Source organism: Parambassis ranga, chromosome 13, assembly GCF_900634625.1.
Source record: "Parambassis ranga chromosome 13, fParRan2.1, whole genome shotgun sequence".
Classification (NCBI taxonomy): Eukaryota; Metazoa; Chordata; class Actinopteri; family Ambassidae; genus Parambassis; species Parambassis ranga.
This window is the reverse complement of record NC_041033.1, coordinates 423387-444672: the sequence shown is the minus strand read 5'-3', so window position 1 is coordinate 444672 and position 21286 is coordinate 423387. Positions and strand designations below refer to the sequence as shown.

The 21286-nt window shown below is 40.9% G+C and overlaps 1 protein-coding gene across 6 annotated transcripts in view; it reads right to left on the bottom strand.

Moving 5' to 3' along the window:
• The window catches only part of nf1a (neurofibromin 1a), a 57762-nt gene extending 38871 nt beyond the window's left edge, over positions 1-18891 (bottom strand). For 4 of the 6 annotated variants that reach the window (XM_028420610.1, XM_028420615.1, XM_028420616.1 and 1 more), the window contains exons 1-21: positions 18636-18891; positions 16606-16749; positions 11906-11989; positions 10602-10792; positions 10375-10481; positions 9758-9825; positions 8951-9026; positions 6618-6778; positions 6353-6526; positions 5728-5856; positions 5553-5627; positions 5343-5474; positions 4991-5128; positions 4629-4742; positions 3885-3964; positions 3280-3403; positions 2845-3091; positions 1397-1470; positions 1166-1249; positions 318-701; positions 36-175 (exon numbers count right to left, since the gene is read on the bottom strand). In XM_028420610.1, the coding sequence (XP_028276411.1) occupies positions 36-175; positions 318-701; positions 1166-1249; positions 1397-1470; positions 2845-3091; positions 3280-3403; positions 3885-3964; positions 4629-4742; positions 4991-5128; positions 5343-5474; positions 5553-5627; positions 5728-5856; positions 6353-6526; positions 6618-6778; positions 8951-9026; positions 9758-9825; positions 10375-10481; positions 10602-10792; positions 11906-11989; positions 16606-16749; positions 18636-18695 (2786 nt within the window). In that variant the 5' untranslated portion in view covers positions 18696-18891. The remainder of the gene's footprint in view (positions 1-35; positions 176-317; positions 702-1165; positions 1250-1396; positions 1471-2844; positions 3092-3279; positions 3404-3884; positions 3965-4628; positions 4743-4990; positions 5129-5342; positions 5475-5552; positions 5628-5727; positions 5857-6352; positions 6527-6617; positions 6779-8950; positions 9027-9757; positions 9826-10374; positions 10482-10601; positions 10793-11905; positions 11990-16605; positions 16750-18635) is intronic. The other 2 variants (XM_028420612.1, XM_028420614.1) reach the window with 1 other exon arrangement.
• Positions 18892-21286: the final 2395 nt, after the last annotated feature.

Sequence of the window (21286 nt, the reverse complement as noted above, 5' to 3'; positions counted from 1 at the left end):
GTTTTTGTTTTTGTTTCCATGTTTCCATGTTTTACCTGACCAGGTTGAGCATCATAGTCTCAATGCTGGCCTGTCCCAGGTGTTCAGAGCTGCCCTCTGTGTGGTTATCCAGCAGGTTCTTCATGATTGCTATGGTCTGCTCCACAAACTGGGTGTTAGTGTCGTTAATGGGAACCTAGGAAAAACAAACACTAAGTGCATCTCAAGCAGCATACAGTACAACTTTTATGTGTTTTTTTCCTTCAAGTTATTTTACACTTAAATATTTCTATACAAGTACAAGCCGAACTTTAAAAAGTTGTTGCAGCTGCACTCACCGGTCCCTGAGTATCAAAAAACTTGCCGATGCTATTCTTCAGCTTGTTGAAGAGCATCGGGTAGAGGGCAGGGCTGAGCTCCAGCCCCAGCAGATCTTTAACATTAGTCCGAATGTGGTGGCCGACCCTATCATGCCCACACACCAGCAGAGCCAGCAGTCGGTCAAGAAAGCGGCTTACAGGCGTCTCACTGGAGGCCGATGAGGAGCAGGATGAGGCCACGGGGTTAGACACCTCACAAGGGCCCATGGAGATCATGGAGTGTTTGCGCTCACTCAGGGGTCCCATAGGTGGGCTGTAGGTGGCTAGGCCAGGGGTGCTGCGCTGCTGGAGACACACACCACCCAGAGCACAGAGAAAGCCAGTCATGTTGATCCACTCCTGCTGTGGAAAGATAGAAATATAGGCATTGGTAAAAAGGTTTGCGCATATACACACATGTATACCTGTTTCGCTGCTTACAACACACTGACTGTAAACAACAACCAACAAAGACTAATTATGCTGTCACTGTGTCCACTAGAGCCCAATAGATACACTGGTCTATCAGGAATCTGGTGGCCATGCCCTCAAATGTAGTGCATATATGCTTATGTATATAAAGAAAAATACAAACACATGGTAATCCCACCTATTGCCTATTCATGAGTGCTCTCTGTCACACTGTCTTTGTAGCTTTTATAATGTGGTCCACTAGATAATAAGACCATGGTGGTTTGTGCATCTTACAACATTCATACACAAAAGACATCCAATAATCTTCTGTTTCAGAAAGGTAAAGTCCACTCCACAACTTCAGTAGTCAGAGGATACACAAAAAGAATAAATAAGTCCTGTAAGATGCTTACCTGCCCATCATCTGCCTTGTTTTTTGGGAAATTAAGAATCTGTTTTGTGGCCTGGTCCCACTTAGCATATGTGTCCTCCCAAGCCTGAAGGGAACAAAATGTGTTTTAACAAGAATCAGAATTCCTTAACTTGACCAAACCGACAGCAGATACAGGTATGTGTGTGGCTTTGAATTACATTGTAGGACAAATACATTTAAAGGTGGAGGTCTGTAAAATGATAAATGTTACCTCGATGTTTCCTGGCGTGGGGTGCTCTATTCTCCTTAATAAAGCCATTACCCTTTTCTGCAGTGTGGAGCGACCTGTGGAAACAAGAACCAAACTACTTTTTTGTTCTACTTTCTACTACGCTGCAAATGTTATTCAGTATCACTGAGCTTAAGGCTCTGCTTCTCTACAGAGATCAACTTAACAGGAAAATAAAACAAAAACCACAATATAAATAAAAGCCCTTTCAAATAGATAAGAAAAAAGAGATAGGAGTTACAATATAATGTGTTTACACAAACCAGGAAAATGAAAGATGGATATACTGACGACTGTAGAGCTCAGGGGCAGTTTTGGGTATGGGCAGACCGGGCGGTAGCCCGGAGCGGCACGAGCAGAAATATCATCTGCGCTGCTGTTTTTTACGTATATTATAGATCACTGTGTAGAAAATTAGCGCCCCCTGCAGCTGCAGGTGCCCCTGATGCTGAGAAGCTGCCGTACATAGAAGCTGTGAGATAAGAGGAGGGGGCGCGGGGGGTAGCTCATCACTGGGTCTCCAAGTTAAGTCCATAAATAAGTCCATCCATCAATGACAGGCTGATTAACGGTAAAGTAACGTAAGAATACTGCTACTGTCAGCTGGTTTATGAGTTAAATACAGGGTATGGGGGGGGGTATATTCAATGTAATTCAATGTAGAACCGCCACTGGTAGAGCTACAGCTAATTAAACAGCTAAATCTAACTACACTGCTTTACTAACAGCAAAGCAAAAGTCAGATTATCGCAGGAAAGCTAGCTGCTGAGGGAGCCATGTGGAAATAGATAAAAGCTAGTAGCAAAAAAAGCAAACCTCCTGCTAGTTAGAGACAGAAGGACAGAGAGAAAGAGTATATAGAAAATGTGCTGAAAACAGGCGTAAAATTCAAAAATATTTATTCTTCTTTACTGAACAGCTAAAGTTAAGTATATAGCTAACATTCAAGAGCTTGAAAGATGTTTCACTGCTCCTCTAACAAGTCCAGTCACCTGCTTCATGCTCTGAATGACTGAGAATCTCTTTCCAACATACACAGCTAACAGCTTAAGATAGTCAGAAAGAGAGAAAGTTTATTTTTATTTCAGAGTAACTAAGCTTTACCTTGGCTAAAGGTTTTCAACAGAGAATATAACGAAACATTTGCTAGTTAGCTTAGCAGCTTAAAGAAGTTATTTGACAGTACTGTGGAAGAGAGACATTTCCATGAAAACATATGTACATATATTTACAGAAGAAAAGCTATTACGAGAATTTCATGTGATTTGGTGGTAAAGCTGCCTAATTACACATATCAATGCAGTTTGGTCTAAAAGTTAAGCCATAAGTAATCCTTTTTGTTCTTTCTCAGAAGTTGTATCTTTCTGGGTTAAAAGTAGATGGAGCCTGTACTACCTCACATTGAAGAGGTAGGGAGTGGCAGCACTGACCTGTTCCCATCATGTTGCTCACGGAGGCCAGTTCACTGAAGGTGGCGTAGTTGGGTAGGATTGTCTGGACAGGCAAATCGTCAGCAGTACCGCGGATGTCAGCCTCCTCGCAGAGGTGCCGGAAACAGGACATGGCCACCAGAACTGCCTCAGTGTCCGGGCTCCACAGGAACTTGTAGAGACATACCTCCAGCTTGGTCTGTGCCTGTCGGCAGATAGGGATGCCTCCACCCAGAGTGGCACACTCCTGGAACAATAATGGGCCAAAAACAATGCTAAAACACAGACAGTGTTTTAAAACAAATCTACTTTCTAAGCATCATGTACAGCCATCTTAACATGCTTCACAAGAACTAGACTGCTCCAAGTAGCATCTTATTAATGCCATGACCTCTGTCTTTGTGGGCTGTGGCTACAGCGAAGAAAAGAACTGACCTTGTTCTTGAGCAGAAATTTGTTCCTGTAGATGAGGATCTCCCTCAGCCACTTTAGAACTTCTGTCCCATTAACCATTTGCTGGTTAATCAGTTTTTTGCAGATTAGGAAGAGCACCTGTGAGCTGAAAAGGGAATCAAATGTTTTGTCAATGTTCAGTACATTACTTAAATTTAAACCTTTAGAAAACAGTGTCATATTACTTTGAACTTTTACATTACAGTAAACAAAATTAGGTCCCTAAAATTGACAGTATTCAAATCTTAAGTAAGGTTGTTAAACATTTCTCTTCCACAATTCAAGTTATCACAGTGTACGGCCAACCACTGTAAACTTGTGTTGCCTACACTGACTTACACCTGCTTATTGTCACAACACCACCCACTATCACAGTGTATGCACAAGTGACACATCATGATTTTTTCCAGATTTTATGTTTAAGAAAACAGAATATGTGGTAGGGTTCTCCTTCAATACATAACAGCAAGTTGCATGTAAATGAATACACATACTGTATAGGTCTTGCTGCAGATATGCAGAGCCTCTACTATGTAAGTTAGATAGCTACAATCAGCCCCAAAAATCCAGTTTCAATCAGGGTGTACCTGATATCCCAGAAGGTCTCTATGGGAGCATCAGGATTCCACAGCTCTATAGTCTCTGGTTGGTGCAGAACTAACAGAGCCTGAAAACCCACAGGACAGGAGAGAGAAGAGGAGAGGCAACAGACAAAGACCATACAATCATAAATTACATATATACCATAACCTTCAGAAGGAAAATGCATGCTTATATGATAGATAGATGCGTGAGCACAAACCAGTGGTCTTGTAAATATGCTATCACGTCATACTTAGAATCCTCTTCACAAGACAAAAACTCACATTCTTTTTTACTGTTTTGTTCATTTAACCATTTTCAACAAAACCTGATTTAAGATGTGGTTGGCTTTTAATTTGAAACATTAACAAAGACGATATGTGTGAACTTGTGTGAAACTTGCCTCTCTGTAGAGTTGCACATTTCATTTTACTACCTGGAATGCCCAGACATGATTGGCTGAGAGTTATCATGTGGAATGGATAAACTTGCATGGTTAAAACAGTGCCCCGTCAGGTTTTAAAGAATAACCTGCTGTTTTGACTGTGAGTCCGGGTCCATATGGGACGGCTTCTAGGTCCAGACCTGGACCGGGTCTGTCTGTTAGTGACCTCTGCTCTAATTTTTAATACCGTTTCCTGTGTACAAGCACAAAGGTGTCTTGTGGGTAATGAGAAATCTTCTATGTAATTGGTGCCGAGCCATGAATATGAAATTCACTCAGCAGAGCAGTGGGCTTGGTTTCTGACCTCCATGGCTTCTTGTGAGAGCTGGGTGCTGTTGGTTAGAGGCACCAGCTGCACCAAGCCAGTGATGAGCTCTGCTGTGCTGCTCTGCATCTCTGGAGCTTGCTTCACTGGGTTCTAAGAACACAAAAATAATTAGGAGTCAAATGTAATGTAATCAAGATTAAAATGTGGGCCAGGCTTAGGATAGCTTTTAGGCCTGGGAAAGTCTCCTAACCTTGAAGGACTAAGCAATTTAGAAAATGACATTAAACAAGAAAACCACTAAATCGCCTGTAGTATACAATGTAGAAAAGTATTTTAAATGGGAAGAAAACTAAGAAATAAAAATTGCTCTGTACACTGAGCCATTCAAGTGAACTTACATGCAACATGAGTTTGGGGTCTGCGTGGATGAGTTTGACCAGAGCAAGAAGGAGACACTTGTAGCTTCGAGTGTCCAAGTCTGTGGCTTTCTCTTTAAATTTAAGGCTGGTGGTCTTCTTGCCTATGAATGTCAGGCTCTGGGAGGCAGTAGACAGCATGAAGGACAGTTGTCAGATTCATGAGAGTAATGTTACCTAACGGCATATTTTTGTCAATATGTGGGGTTCAGAGGGTTACTCATACAGAAAATTAATTCAGGTGAACATTTTCTGGGTATGGAATAATGAAAACACTATTAAAAACATTAATAATAAATAAAGAACGTGATATAACATGTTGCCGTCTGCTCACAGGTGTAATGCGCACTGAAGCATGTGTCCCAGAGCCTTGCATCACCCGGTTGAGAGTGTCTGCAAACATGAAGCGAAGCTCTTCAGAGTAGGTGTATACTGCATCAATCTTAGGCCACCAGTCCAGATGTGACTGAAAGTAAACAACAAATGATTAAAAACCATGTAGCACATAAAGCTGTATGTGTGTGAAGAAGCTCTGCAGACTTACATTTGTGATTATCCTGTGCAAAGAGTTTACCAAGACAAAGTGAAAGGTAGAGGGGGAGGATGAGGCCAAACAGACCTACAAGACAAACGAGAATTATAGAAAGCCACTGCTGTAATGAATATTCTCCACACTACGGCTAACATCACAGAAAACAAGTCACTTCATTTCAGTCTACCTTAAAGTGCTGGTTGTTGTGAGGATTTATACGGAAACAGGAGACAAAACAGTCCATCATAAGCTCCACGTCAGCATTCTGACTGCCCGTCCCCCTCCAAAAGGGCTTGGCTGGGTTGAACAACAGTGTCTGATGGAACGAGGGACCACATGAGGTCATTCACAAGCTCATTTCTGATGACAGTAACTCCACAAATTTTACCAGAAAGGAAGTCTCATAATCAATGTGTTAAGAACTGGCAGCAGCAGTAAATCATGTGTGCATAAAATGCATATAGCTCCTCAAGATTCATACAGCTGTAGAAAGCAGATTAGTGGAAAATCTGCTTGTTTCTCATGTGGCTCATGTTTTTTACAGAAGCTTTATTTTTGTTACATTGTAAGCTAGATTTGGTTGGATATTCCAAAGGAAGCAAGTGATACACATGATGCATTTTAAGGACCACTGTGTTGTCTGTCCATTTCGAATGGTTACATTTTGAGGAAATGTAAAGTAAGCATTTCTTCTAGCGAGTTTTTCATTAAAGAATAAACTGGACTAACTAAAGATTTTCTCTGTCAATTAAGTTGCTACAAAATGATGCAAAGAAAGAAAAAAACACAAAGGGAAGAGTTCGTTTTCAGACCTTGAGATCCATGACAATGGACTGGACTAGGAGGAAAATGGTGGAGTGATCTTCCCAGTTGATGTATGTGGATGCTTTACACAGCTTGACACAGGCAATAGCAGCGCTCTCCATCAGCTGTTTGCTGCCACCCTGCCCCGCTAAAGCTTTCCGCAAACTGTCCAAAAACAGTTTCTGAAAACAGAAAAAGTGCATATAAGAGCTGCAGCCAGTCTGTGCTCTACATGTGTATGTGTGTGTGCTTGTGTATTTTCTTTCCTCCCACCTTGTTGGCTTTGCTGCTGTCCTCCACTGTGTCTTTGGAGATTGTGTGTGTGATCTCTGGACAGAGAATGAGGAGGATGATTTGCAGTGGCCACACAGCTGCTTTCCTCTTGGCACTTTCTGCAAAGCTGTCCACCAGGTCAAACAGTTTCTCTGCAGCCTCTGTGTACACAAAACACACACATGCAGAGTGAATGAGCATCTATCACTCATTATTAGTACACAGGGGTTCCTGGATATTAGTGTGGGTGTCCCCGTCTTGTTTTACAGTCATGTTTTGAGATTAACTCCCCACAAATCTTCAACTGCTGCATCAGCATCTTGTTGGCTATATTGAAAACACTTCACTGAGCTATTAGCCTTCTCTGTAGCTGTGTGCCTGGTTTTTCCTCTCGTCTCTCTGACCCTTCGGTTCTCTGTTTGAGTAATCATGCTTGAGATTATTTTCCTTTAGGGCGGTGACTTTTCCTTTGACATCACTGCCTGATTCCACCAAACTCCTTAAACTGCTCTGTCCATATTTAACAACAGTGTCTGGACTTGGCTTAAAACACCTTTATTGTTCACAGCCATACAACAAATAAAGCGCAGAGCTGTGCCCTCTTACCAACAAAGGCCTGAGTATGAGCGCCTACCTTTGACCTTTGTCTGCATATCTACCGCCCAAAAATGAATTACTTTTGTTAGTTCGAAAGTGGTTTAATTCAGCTGATTGAACCTGGTTCGCAACCTACACTCTTATTCATCCCAAGTGTGTCCTGTCGGGTTGAGGTCAGGACTCTGTGCAGGCCAGTCAAGTTCATCCACATCTAACTCACTCAGCCATGTCTTTATGGACTTGCTTTGTGCACTGCTGCGCAGTCATGTTCCGTTCCCAAACCATTTGCTGGTTGTTTCCCCATTTGTTGGGACCAGTTGCTGTCTTCCCAATCAGTAAATAAATCATAAATGAAATATTCCAGTAGAAAATTAATTCCTTCATTACATAGTGGAATATGCTGAGAACAAAAACCATAAAAATGATCAATGTAAATCAAAATGATTATCCCATAGAGGTCTGGATTTGGAACCATACTCAACATAAAAATGGAAAATCACAGACTGATCCAAATTCCTACTGCCTGTATGACCTCCCTACAACACCTGGGCATGCTCCTGTTGAGGCGTTGGATGTTGTCCTGAGGGATCTCCTCCCAGACCTGGATTAAAGCATCAGTCATTGTGTTGTTTAGGTGTTCCCTTTATTTTTTGAGCAGTGTATTTTTGGACATCAGGGTGTGGGCCAGGCATAACTGGGCAGCAAACCGAATTTGGTCCTGGGGCCTTACGTTTGACATGTACATTTTACATAGTAAATATAGTAGACATGGAAAGACTAGGTTTTTGTTAAAATAACTGCATGTTAGAATGCTTATTAAATAAGTTAGTATTATCTAAAAGGAACAGTGGACTGTATATATTTACATTTCTTTCTAAAATTTGATCAATCATCATAACGTGAGAACATGTAATATGCAACAGCCATTATTAGAAAGTCCTGGTTGTGCTCTTTCAATTCAATTGAAGAAATTGCATTTGTATAGCATCTACATTCTACAATCAGAATTGTCTCAAGGCGCTTTACAGAAACCCAGAGTCTGAACCCACCCTGAGCTAGCATATAGGAGCAGAGAGTGGCAAGAAAAACTCCATTTTAACAGGAAGACACATTGAGCAGAGGGGATGAAAGACAGAGAGAACAAATATGCCCATCGGAGAGGAGAAACATGACAGGTTGTTGTTGCTGTCAAGCAATCTGAAACTAATGTGTTTATATTATAGCTGATGTGTATATATGAGTTAGTTATGCTAATAGAACCTGGCAATAAACACATTTTTACAATTAGTTTGGCCGGCCAATTGGACTTATGAATGCTAATGGGCACAATTTATTCAATTTCTTTTTTGCCAGTACTTTGTCACACAGATGAGCAGCTGACATTTTAGGAGAGGACAGGTCACATAGTTTTATATGATTTTGAGCCACCTCACCATAATGAATACTTCCACAGATATGCAACAGACAAGAGGCGTTAGTTTAGACACCAAATTTATACTTTCCACAGTGCATGTATGAAACATGAACTGACTTTAGTAGTATACTAGGGACACCTGCACATGTGCCCTATCTGCAGTATGATGGCCTAGGGCCTTCGATTTGTTGCCATTTGTTTTCATGTGTGCTCATGCTTTTTCAGAATTTGCCCAACTAGGCAAACTGGGCTCTCATCTCGAATATGACTTCATACTGAAACAAAAAACTAAATAGCAAAAGTCAGTCAATGTGTCTCATACCTGCCATATCTGCCTGCGGTCGTTGGTACAGCATAGTGAACTCATCTGGGTAATTCTCCACCCAGTTCCAAAATGCCTGTAAAGAGAAAACAGCAACATTTTAGCCACTTACTGGTGACAGTATACCAAGGCTGTTAAGGCCTTTTAGTTATTTTTGAGGGTTTGGTTTGGTTTTCACCCCTCTGTTGTTTGTGTGAACCCGTCCCCCTTCATGATGACGAGCATCCCCAGTGCCCGCTGACTGACTGAACAACACCTACACTAAAGATTACTGGACCAATCCACGGGACCTTTTAAGGAAGACACCGGCGTTCCTTCCAGGCGGCTGTATTGGTGTATGCAGTTCGCCCGAGGGCATCTCGTTTTTTGCCATCTGTTTACTTTTTTTTTGTGTGCCTTGTGCTTCGTTTGTGTAAGCAGTCAGATTTGTGTGTGGGCTAGCCTTATGCTGAGGCTTCGTTTATTTTGTGTTTCTGCCTCTCGATATTGTTTAGCTTAGTGCTAGCTGAGGCACTCATTTTGGTTTCTGTTAACCCCATGCACCCTTTTTGTTTTGATAATGGTTGGAGCTGTTTTATCTTTTGTTTCATTTGTTTATTTTCCAGCTCCGATTCATTCTTATTAGTATTAGGTTAATTTTGTTGTTCTGTGATTAATTGCTCTACTTTTTCCCATTAAACACCTTGCTTACCCAAATCCACCTGGTGTTATGTTACTTCCCCCGTCCTTAGCAGAGCTGGGTTGTAACAAAGGCATTGGGGTTTTTATTTTCAAATGAAATGAAATGTTCATTTGGGACAGAAGTACCTTCTCTAAGCTGTTGATGACTGCCAGCTGAGCAGGCTTCTTCAGAGCTCTGAACTTCAGCACAGTCTCTGAAAGGACAGAAAACATTTAACACAGACATCAAAATCTGTTCAGTCTTTCATTCCGTTTCATTATTTCTAAAACATAACCATCTAGAACCAAGCATTGCTCTGTAAGCTTTTTTGTTATTTATATTACTCTATATTGGTTTTTTAATTGAGACAGAATATATGTTAACATTTGTAACACTTGTAACAATGTTTTTCAGTTTTAAGAACTGGCATGAAAGTTGTTGACAAAAAGTTCATAGAGAGTCACACACTGCAGAACAAGACTGGCAGAGGTAAGAAGTAAAAACTTTTAAAAGGCTCTGAAAAAAAAAGACTAGTGAGAGATGTTTATAAAGAGCCGAGAAGTGGGTACTTTTTTTGTTATTTATATTACTCTATATTGGTTTTTTAATTGAGACAGAATATATGTTAACATTTCAGGCAAACATTTGCTTAGCCATACCAAAATTGCTGAAACTTCTAATTTAAATTTGTGTAATTAAGTGGTTGAAATGAAATCAGAATATGAAGCGGTCATGGGTGCGTTTAGGAACACTAGAAGTTCACCTTGTAGCAGCCTCTTCAGCTTGGAACAGTCTACATTGATGTACTGCATCAGCTCTATGTCGTGAACATCCACATTGTCCTCTGAGCACACAGTCAGCTCCTGCAGCCTGGGGAAAAAGTAAGTTTATATTTTTACTATTCTATTCATACTATTCTATTTAGATGATCAGATCAGAATTGTGGACCCGACATGTAGCAGCAGCCTTTACTCTGATAAAATAAGCTACCTGGTGGAAATGCGACTGAAGACGGCATTGAAATTGTTGCAACTCAATGAGAAGAGCACAGCTGAGGCCGAGGCCCGGAGCTCAGCAGCATGCTGGTGGCCCTCGCGGTAGGTGTGGATGAAATGACAGATCTCCGGCAGCAGTTGTTTGACCAGCATGGTTTCATCCAGACGCAAGCAGTCTTTGGATTGCTATGGAAGAAGAGCAGAGACTTTCAGCAAAATGGATGGTTTCATTTTGCATTTACTTGCCATGTTGAACCTGAGAAAGGGCAATTGATTAACACACAATTAAACAAGTCATCATGATGACAACTATCTCAAAAGATCTTGGCTACAGGGCTTCAAATCTAGAGAGTCCAATCAGATTTTTATTACTCAAATTAGACAAGAATTCACATAATTTTATTTTTTTGCAAAAAACAAAAAATACTTTATAATGTGAGACTAATCATTGGTCATATGCTATAATAAAAAAGCCTGCATTAACTGAGTAACAGATTGAACCACCACGTTCAATATTATATTTTATATAATATATAATAATATTAGCTGCCATGAAAATAATCACTTTACCAATTGTATAACCCACTGTTATACAATAATACTATGCAGTCTATGCCTTAACTGAGAAGCCCTGTAAGCTTTTGATTTCCACTTAAAAAAGAAAGAATTGGTATCTTGGTAGTAACATGCCTTAACACTTGTGAAAACATGTAAATGTCTACAAAGCAGTTTATCTAAATGTTTTTCAGTTTTAAGAACTGGCATGAAAGTTGTTGACAAAAAGTTCATAGAGAGTCACACACTGCAGAACAAGACTGGCAGAGGTAAGAAGTAAAAACTTTTAAAAGGCTCTGAAAAAAAAAAGACTAGTGAGAGATGTTTATAAAGAGCCGAGAACAACTGACAAGACAATAGTGAAGGATTTAACCAATTCTGGAAAAGTATCAGAGAGGACAGTCCTGCACAGGAATGGATTACCAGTTTGCAGACCCAGAAAACCCCTTAAGACATCTCTAAGCCAGACTGAAGTATGCCAAAGACAATATTGAGAACGTTTGCACATACTGCAAGTGTGTCATTTGGTCAGATAAAACAAAAAATGGCTCTGGAGCCTGGAATTGTGATTGTCAGGGTGAAAAGAGTAGTGACAAAAGTTTATCTGGATATCTTGAAAGAAAGTCTAAAGCAGTTAAACAGCCGCACTGACTCCATCTCGTTGGGAGTTTCCATTCATGGCTTGATATAAAGGTGTGGGTCACTGATTTAAAACTACTTTGTGGATTAAATAGTCAGACTCACCCCAGCCAGGCACTTCTCCAATGTGTCCAGGATGATGAGCTGGGAGAGGTAGAGGTTCTTCTCAGAAACTTCTCCGAATATCCGCTGTAAAGACATTCAGATTAAAAACATGACTGTCACACTGGATCTTAAACTATTTTCAACTCTCTAGGGCTATAATCAACCAAAGAAAGTCTTGGTCGACTGAAACCCCTTAAAATTTCGACTAAAAATCAACTGAGCTGGGGGGTATTGTGAGAGTGGCATATGTCTCATTAAGAGACATGTGTAGCTATGTGTGTAGAGTGAGAGAAGAAGAAGAGAAAGCTGTTGGCTTAAGAGAGGAGTGATTTAATAATTTATTAAGTTTATGTACAGCGCGAGGAATAAGAGAATAAAGCTGCTCGTCCCTGGAGCTGCATCACTCCTCTGTGCTTCCTCCTGACTACAGTGGGGTGGTTGTATCAGGAAAGTTTACCAGTTTTGTCATGTTACAATATTTACAGACACTATCAATTCGCTCTGCACATGTCCACTATCAATTCGCTCTGCACATGTCGCTCTGTGCGCAGTGCGCACAGAGCGACACTGAACATAGGAGCACTGCTTTGCTGAATGACGTAGTCGAGCTGTGACAGACAGACACTTTATTGATCTGCGAGGGGAAATTCAGGATGCAAACTTTTTTCTGTTGTCTATTTTCATGAAACGCTGCCACCCTGCAGTTGTCTCTGACGTGATAGAGGAGGACTGACTTAAATGACACGGTCAAAACTATATAAATATTCAGCAAACCACAGGGCCGGGTACTCTTCAATCTATTGGATGGGGGGGACAAAGGAGTCTCTGAGTCTGTTGGTCCTGCTCTTGGGGAGGAGCAGCCTGTGACTGTTCAGGCTCCTCTGAGTGCTGATGACTGTGCAGAGGATGACTGGCATCGTCCACAATAGCCAGAAGTTCTCTTAGTGTTCTCCTCTCTGCCACTGTCACCAGGGAGTCCAGCTTCATGCCGACCACAGAGCCGGCCCGCCTGATAAGTCTGTCCAGCCTGTTGGCTTGTTTATGTTACCCCCCCAGCAGACAACAGCATAAAAAGTGTACTGGCCACCACAGACTGGTAGAACATCCACAGGAGCTCCTGCAGATGTTGAAGGCTCCCAGTCTTCAGGAAGTACAGACGGCTCTGGCCCTTCTTGTACAGGTGATCTGTACAGCATGTCCAGTTGTTGTAACGCCACAACCCGAGGTACTTGTAGTTACAAACTCCACCTTGTCGTCCCTGATGGTCATTGGACGTGGCTGTGGGCTGGACTTCCTGAAGTCAATGACCAGCTCCTAAAGCTGGATCCATACTCCGCGAGACAAAGACATTTTTCCCCCCTGCAGACGTTACGCCCACAAAATGACGTCATTTTTTGTCTCTGACCGCCCGCTGATCCGCACTTTTGTGCACAGGGTCCGGGCCGAACTTTGTCTTTCAAGGCTGTGCGGCAACCATGCTGTGATTGGTCGGAATTTATTGTGGGCGTGATGAAAGTGGAGAAGCGCAAGAGCCTCTCCAGGTATATAGGTAGGTGTATAAACAGCACTGATTCAGCAGATTTAGATAAGACCATACCGGTTTTGCATGATGAGCAATAAAAGAAAGAAAGAAAGGCAAGTCAGGGTGATTTGTCACCAATAACTCCAGACAGCCATTCACACATACCAGATGGTGACTGTTATTACCATTCTATATACTCCTACATACCCGGGCATAACAGGCTCGTTAACAATGTCTGTATATCTTTGCTATTGTTACTTTTAATGTCGCATCTTCACAGCTCATCACCGGACAGTTTGAAGTATCGCAGGCACATTGGAACACAGTAGATGTGCAGATGTGGTCATAAAGGCACAAACACTGAATCTTTGCTATTGTTACTTTTAATGTCGCATTTTCACAGCTCATCGCCGGACATCTCACGCTGTTGCAGGCACCCTCTCTGTATAATGCCCTCTTGCCATGGCACACGTCCTTGTGGTGTGTTAAAAAACTCAGTAAAGTCTTTCCTTATAGTTTAGTGGGCGGGCCGTATGAGGAGTTCTGCACACACGCGTCTCGCGGAGTATGGTACCTCAGTGCGGAAAAGACCTTTTTTTTGTATCTCTTACCACCCGTGGAGCGCGTTCTCCGCTCTTTGTCTCGCGGAGTATGGAACAGCCTTTAGTGTTTGAGGTGTTAAGCTGGAGATGGTTCACCTGACTCCAGGTGACATATAAGATACATAATTAAAGTTGCATAATTATAAGAATACACTTTGGCTCTTCCTCACATGACCAATGGGAAGCTTGAAGAGTTGCTGTTCCAGAGACATAAGATTTAATGCGTTGATGAATCCAATAGAGGCTAGTCTTTCAAGAAAGTGTGGGAAAAGGCTGCAATCAGGGGGACTCAGTGGTGGACTCATTTATCACCTGGGCTGAAGTTGCCGAATATGGGGTCCGAGGCCCTCTGTTAGGGGCTGTCCAGTCCATTGAAGCAGGAGATTGGTTCGCATTCCTGTCAATTAGTCAGACCTTTTCCCAGTGCATGTTGGACTCTGGCAGGGCTACCCTTTGTCACTGGTTCTGTTCACAATCTTTAGAATTTCTAGGTGCAGCAAGGGGCAGAAGGGGTCTGGTTTGGGAAACACATGATTTCATCTCTGGATGTTGTCCTGTTGGTTTCATCGAGATCTCCAGTGTGCACTGGGACAATGCGCAGCCAAGTGTAAAATGGCCGATTTGTCATACTGATCATAACAGGAAATCCTTCCTGTTATATATACATATACATACACACACACACACATAAAAAATATATATATATATATATATATATATATATATATATATATATATATATATATATATATATATATTATTTATTTTTAGTAGTAGTATTTACTTGTTTATTTTTACATAATTTGGGCTCCCAGCCCACGAAAACAGGAATTCAATAAATTAGAATACTGTGAAGAAATCAGCCCAAATTATGCAGGCCATGAATGTTTTAAACTGAAAGTCACACACTAATCAAGTCTCCCGGAATGTTTTGGAGGACTTCATGATTCCTTCTGCTGAGGATCTGTATGGAGATGCAGATTTCATCTTCCAGCAGGACCTGGCCCCTGCCCATACTGCCAGGAGCACCAAAACCTGGTTTAATGACCATGCCATCACAGTGCTTGACTGGCTAGCCAACTTGCCAGACCTAAACCCCATTGAAAATCTCTGGGGTGTTCTCAAGAGGAAAATGAGGGACACCAGACCCAAAAACAAAGAGCAGCTAACAGCAAGCATTAACGACATTTGGGCTTCCATAACGCCCACACAACGCGGAAGCTCATTGCCTCAATGCCTCGGCGCATCAAGGCAGTGATTAAGGCAAAGGGATTCCCAACCAAGTATTGACATATCACTTAGACAGTACCATATTTTGATTGATTTGATCCTAATTTCTTTCTTCTTTTTATTTGTGCAAAAACCGAGAAGTAAATGGTGATTTCCTTAAAGTAGTCTAATTTTTTTGAATTCCTGTTTTCGTGGGTTTTATGAGCTGGGAGCCCAAATTAGGTAAAAAAAAAAATTAGGTAAAAATAAACAAATAAATACTTAGTTAGCAATTTGTGGTGACATCTTGGTTCCGCTGTCACATTGGTTGGTGGAGTCGGTCATAGGGGTTTACACAGGTTAAATATACACCTGTACGCTTATCTAATGACAATTTTAAAGCTACAAGCAGCATTTTTAATTGATTCAGTTCAATCTTAATTATCTCATAAAAGATGCAAAGAACAGAACTGCTGTCTTCTCGGTTAAAAAGTAAACAGCAACGGATCTTAAAAATTAAGCAAACACTGAGATTTTGTGTTTACACCATTGGTCTGTCATCTCTTAGGCCCTAAAGGTTGTTTGCCACCCTTGTAAATTTAGGTTGATGCAGCCCCTTCCAGGTTTGTCTGTTTCACCTTCTTGGCTTTTCTCAGCTACTTTAGCTGCTGCTGCAGCTTCAGTGTTTGTGTGTGGCTCTGTAACTGTTGCAGCTGGCACCTCCATCAGTGGAGCTACCACTCTGGTTTGGTGAATACCTGGCAGTCACCAGCTGCTATACATGTTTTTTTTCCCATTTACTTGGTCAGCTCCGTGTCATCGTCAGCTGCAGCAAGAACAGTGTTTAAAGGTTTGATGTACGATACAATGACTACTATATACTTTTCTCCAAACAGCGTTTCTGTAAATTCCAGGAGTGGGCCAAGGGTCTTGCTTATAGATTCCAAGACATCTGTATCCTGTCTGGGTACCAGGTGTCTGGTTTTTCTATTTTCTCTCAGTACCTGTGACAGGGCCCTCTCCTGTTCAACCACCCTCTGGATCATCTGGTGGTCAAAACATGTCAAATACTGCACAAGCAACCACAGCAACCAACAGAGTTGCAAAGTCTATGGCTGCTCCATTTCAGCGACATGCTAAGCAGTGGTATGATATTTTTTTATCTGGTTTTGGATTCTCAGCATACAGTCTTTGAACACAACGGTCTCACTGAGATCTGCTCGGATTCTCTGCACTTGATCGCGATGGTATTGAACCGCTTTATACTACTACTACTACAAATGCACAAGCAACCACAGCAACCAACAGAGTTGCAAAGTCTGTCCACTGCCATCTCCTGAAAGTGAAAAGTAGACAAGCCCACTCACCATGTTGTTGACATTTTTGAGGATGTTGGTGAGGCCACTGATGACAAGGGAGAACTTGTACTTGGAGATGTTGATCAGACACTCCTTGTTATGCTCTGTGCTGATTTTGGTGTGGGTGTTTTGGTGTAAAACTTTAATGGGGAGCTGGAAGAAAAGACAGAGAGGATGATTAAACATGGGGTGCAGATAATCCACTACAGATTTTCAATTGGCCTCATGTCCAGGAGTTGAGATTGCCACTGTAAGACCTGGATATTTTGCTCCTGCAGCCAAATTCTACTTGACCTGGATGTGTGGCAATGGGCAACATCTGAAACAGTTTCAACCTTGATGGACCTTTTCTAGAAAGTTCATACTTCTTTGCACAATAATGTATATGGAGATGTTGGTTCCTAAAAGGACATGCTGGCAGCATCTCTCTCTCTCTCTCTCTCTGTTTAATGTCTTATCCTTATCTTCTATATAAGCGGATTGCATTTTTTTTTATTGACGGTATTAAAAATGATACCGTCGCTACCTGTATGCCCCGCCGGTATGCCTTAATACCGCCCAACCCTTTCCAGGTTCTATCTTTATCTGCCCTAATTTTATTTAAACTAATTGTGGATATCACATTCAAAATGATATATAATGCCGATACCTGTACATTCAAGTTTTTTATTTATTTGTAGAGAACATCAAGTCATTTCTATGGAAAATTTAACGTCTTAAATTAGGTAATTAAACTTGCAGTAGAGAATAAATGTCAATGCAGAGCTATCACAAGCAAAAAGCAACCATTCTAGCCATTTGTGACACTTTAAAAGCCTCCACACCACAGATATCATTAAATGACCCCAAGCATCTTCTACAAAAATAATGTTTTCAAAACATAATTATAATTGCTGATCCTGCTGTTATATTTGTGATAAGCAAGTAATATTGGCATTTGGCAGACAAATAAAGTAGCTCTACAGAGGCTTCTATAAACAGATGATGCATTTTTGATGGCATGTCCCCAGCAGCTACACATTGAAAAGTCATAGACTGTGTTAAAACTTTACAATGATTACAATTCTGGTTTATAGAAAGATAAACCAAACTGAACTGTGTGGAAGGTTTCATTTGGGGTTTAGGGTAGCAATAACAAAGTAGCAGATCTAAAAGCTAAAGCCATTTTCTTCCCATGGTAATCCAAGCTGAGCTGCTAAACCTCAGCTCCAAGCCACGATCTGTGGCAGCTAACACCTCCTGGCAGCTTAACCCTTACTGAATCACTTTTAAATGACAAACTCTGTTTTCAGCACGTTTCCACTTAATTAGACAGCTTACATTAAGAAAAAGTAACTTTTTCAGTAATCTCAATCAATCTGCTTTACATCACTGTGCAAAGTGTCTGAGGCGATGTTTCCTTTAACAACAGAGGATGCAAAGCTCGCTCATATTAGTTTAATGAGAGAAATGCAAATCACAAGAACACACTTGCATAGATTCATGTTAATAATAAGGTGCACCTTTACTCTTGTTGTCTTAGGAAGTACACAACCCGACAGTGTAGAAATGTAGCAAGCAGTGAGCGCAGGGTTATACTGACGTTTTCTTATCTCGGCTGAGGCGCAGCGTGCTAACCTGCTCACATCTTATTTGTTTACATTAGATAGCCAGGCCTGCTAACGTTAGCTACTTAGCTGGCATGAAAGGACCCGATAGGCAAACATTGTTTGAGGGAAAAGATGCGTAAGTTCAACTATCTCGGACAAATTTGTATATTGTAGTTTATTGGGTAGTTAAGTGGGTAAGTGTGAACAAGGCCCGGGTCAAATGTCGCATAAATATGCTAATTGATCTTGGAGACGGCGCTAGCAGTAAAGACCTTATCTTTAGTGTTTTACAGCTGATTTAAGCAGCACACAACCCATTTCACCCGAGAAACTCTGCCTGGCGTAAAACGCTCCTCAAACCGCGCTTCTACATATAACGTTACACCGAGAATCGAAGCTTTAAGTTTATGAAAAACTGCTACACCCATCCCCTGAATCAGCCCATCTTACCTGCTCATCAAATCTAGTAATCACGGCCTGGACCCATTCCACTGGTTTGTGAGCCGCCATGGCCGGGCGGAGGGACACCGCAACGCTGAGCTGCTAAATCCAAGGTTTGAGGCCGAAGCTGACAGGCTTATTTATACATTAAAATATGCCCTGAATCGATGGGAAAGGACGAAAAGGGCGAGTATTTTTCCCTTTCTGTAGGATTCACCATGCCACCGCCATGACACACCACCGGAAGTCTTCTTCAGAGAAATTGATGGGAGGTGGTGGAGACATGCGTCAAGTTAGCGGGGATGAAGAAGACCACTTCCAGGTACACCAACTGAAATAACACATTTGGCCACATTTGTTTTCAAATAAATATAATGTTTATATAAATGCCGCGATAAAATGTAAATATACATCAGATGTGCCGTTTTTTAAGGATCTGTTTTGCCTCTAGCCTTTTATTTAGTTTATTCTGGGGCTATACAATAACCACAATCATCTCTACAGGAATATGCCATTTTAAAACAGTTTCTCAACCTTGAGATGTGGAAAGAAAATGTAAAAACTTAAAAATAATAAATAAAACATAACCACATAAAGAAAATATTTTTGTGACGTTTAGTCCCCACTGAATAATGATTTAAACAAAACAAAACAAAACAGCTGGATACCGCAAATTTGTGTTTAGATCATATGGACGAATACCTGTAGAGGTTTTTAATGTGACATTATTTTATTTTATTTTATTTTGAAATATGATTTTACTTACTTCCGCTTTCAAAGTCGAAAACGGGTAGAATTACAGCTGGTGTGGAGCGCATGCGTGGAGTGCGGTCAGGCCTATCAAAAAATGTTTTCGGTGTTTACTATAGATTTTATTGTTCGAGGTCATTTTTTGGCTTTCAAACTTCTCAAAATGATATTAGCTGATAATATTATAATATTGTCTGTCTGGTCCCTGTAACCCACACAATGATTATTTTCTATACCTGCCCATGTTGGTCATCTTTAGTATACTTAACAATATAACAGCTGTAATACAAATATATACATACATATACATATGTATATATATATATATACATATACTTTTTCAGCTTGCCTTGTGACAACAAAAACCTGCCATGTTAATCCTGCCATGTATTATATGGTGTTTACTGCATGTTTCTCTCTCTCTCTGTCATCTCTCCTCTCCACTACAGGCAGGCCATCAGCAGGAGGGTCCCCTTGAAACCTTGAGCAGGGAAGGGAAGTTTTGCTTGTCACGGTTTGCCTTCATGTGCTTTGGGTTCAGGCCTTGGGATTTTGTAAAGTGCCTGGAGGCAATTCTGTTTTTTTTTTTTTTTAATTATTGAACTGAATTAAATATGAAACATGGACCTAAACCTGTTCCAATAAATAAAGTGAAAGAAATTGCTGAAAAGAAATATTAATTTAAAGTATTATCACAATGTTGAATTTTTAAAAGCAAAATCTATATTATTTATGAGAAAACCACACTGAAAACATTACAAAAACTCTACATTACTGGAATTTAGTAAAAGAAAATCAGGATGGAAAACATCTGGAACATCTGTTTGTTGCTGTCTGTAGTGCCTGCTTTTAGCAAGTCTTCAATAACACTGATAAAAGGACTCTATGATTGTCAAATGTATAAAAGAGGGAACAATACAGTGGTGCACCAACTTATGGCTAACCTGCCACTGAACGTAGTTCTTGACAGTCCATCTGTTTTATACAGCAGTAAGGACATTTTTTAAAAATAAAACCACATGAGCTGTATGTAAAACTCTGGGGTGAAAGGTGACTAAATGTGGGCCACTAGAACCAGCTCAAAGGTCAGCTGACACAAAAACCATATGAGACATATGAGTGCATTATTTAAGATTCTAAATTTCTGAGCAAACACAAAGGTACCTAAAAAGATTTATTGATCAGAAATAATACAAATGTTAAGGCACCTTTTTACAAGTGCACATATATCCCTAATGACACTACAGTATAATTGTAATAACTTAATTGCATCAAACATTCACATTGAAGATGAGGAAATGTGTGTCCGCTCTTCTATAACACATCTACAGTTACATTCATTACTTTCCAGCTCTTCACACACAGCAGAAGCAACCTAACGCATTCTTCATATATATTGTACATATACTGCAGTGTGATGGGTATGTGACCTGTATCATGTGGCCTCCAACTGTAGCACACTAAATCAGAAAACAGATTTGACATTTTCAACACCTCTGATCAAGCTTGGCAGTGGAGTCCTTTGGCATACAAGCTATTGCATCATTTTGTAAGACATCAACATGAATCCCATCTGCTGCTCTAAAATGACTAGAGGACTAGATGGATGTTGTCACCATCCCATTAAAGGCACCATGTGGCAAAGGCTTACTTGTGTAGCGAGAGGTAAATGGGTACAGACTTTCCTTAACAATGAGTAGAGCAGTCTTTGCCCTATAGAAGAGACTGCTGTCTCATGATGGGGTAATCCTTTGGATATAGCCACTGTCGGTCTGTTAAGACTCCAGTCAGTTTGAGAGTTTCAAGTAGTATATCTACTCAAGAGCTCCGGGCCTGGTGGCAACATAGACAAAGACAACAATAAGCAGCACCACAAGAGCCAGTGTAGGCAGCACTACAGTGGCCACCTG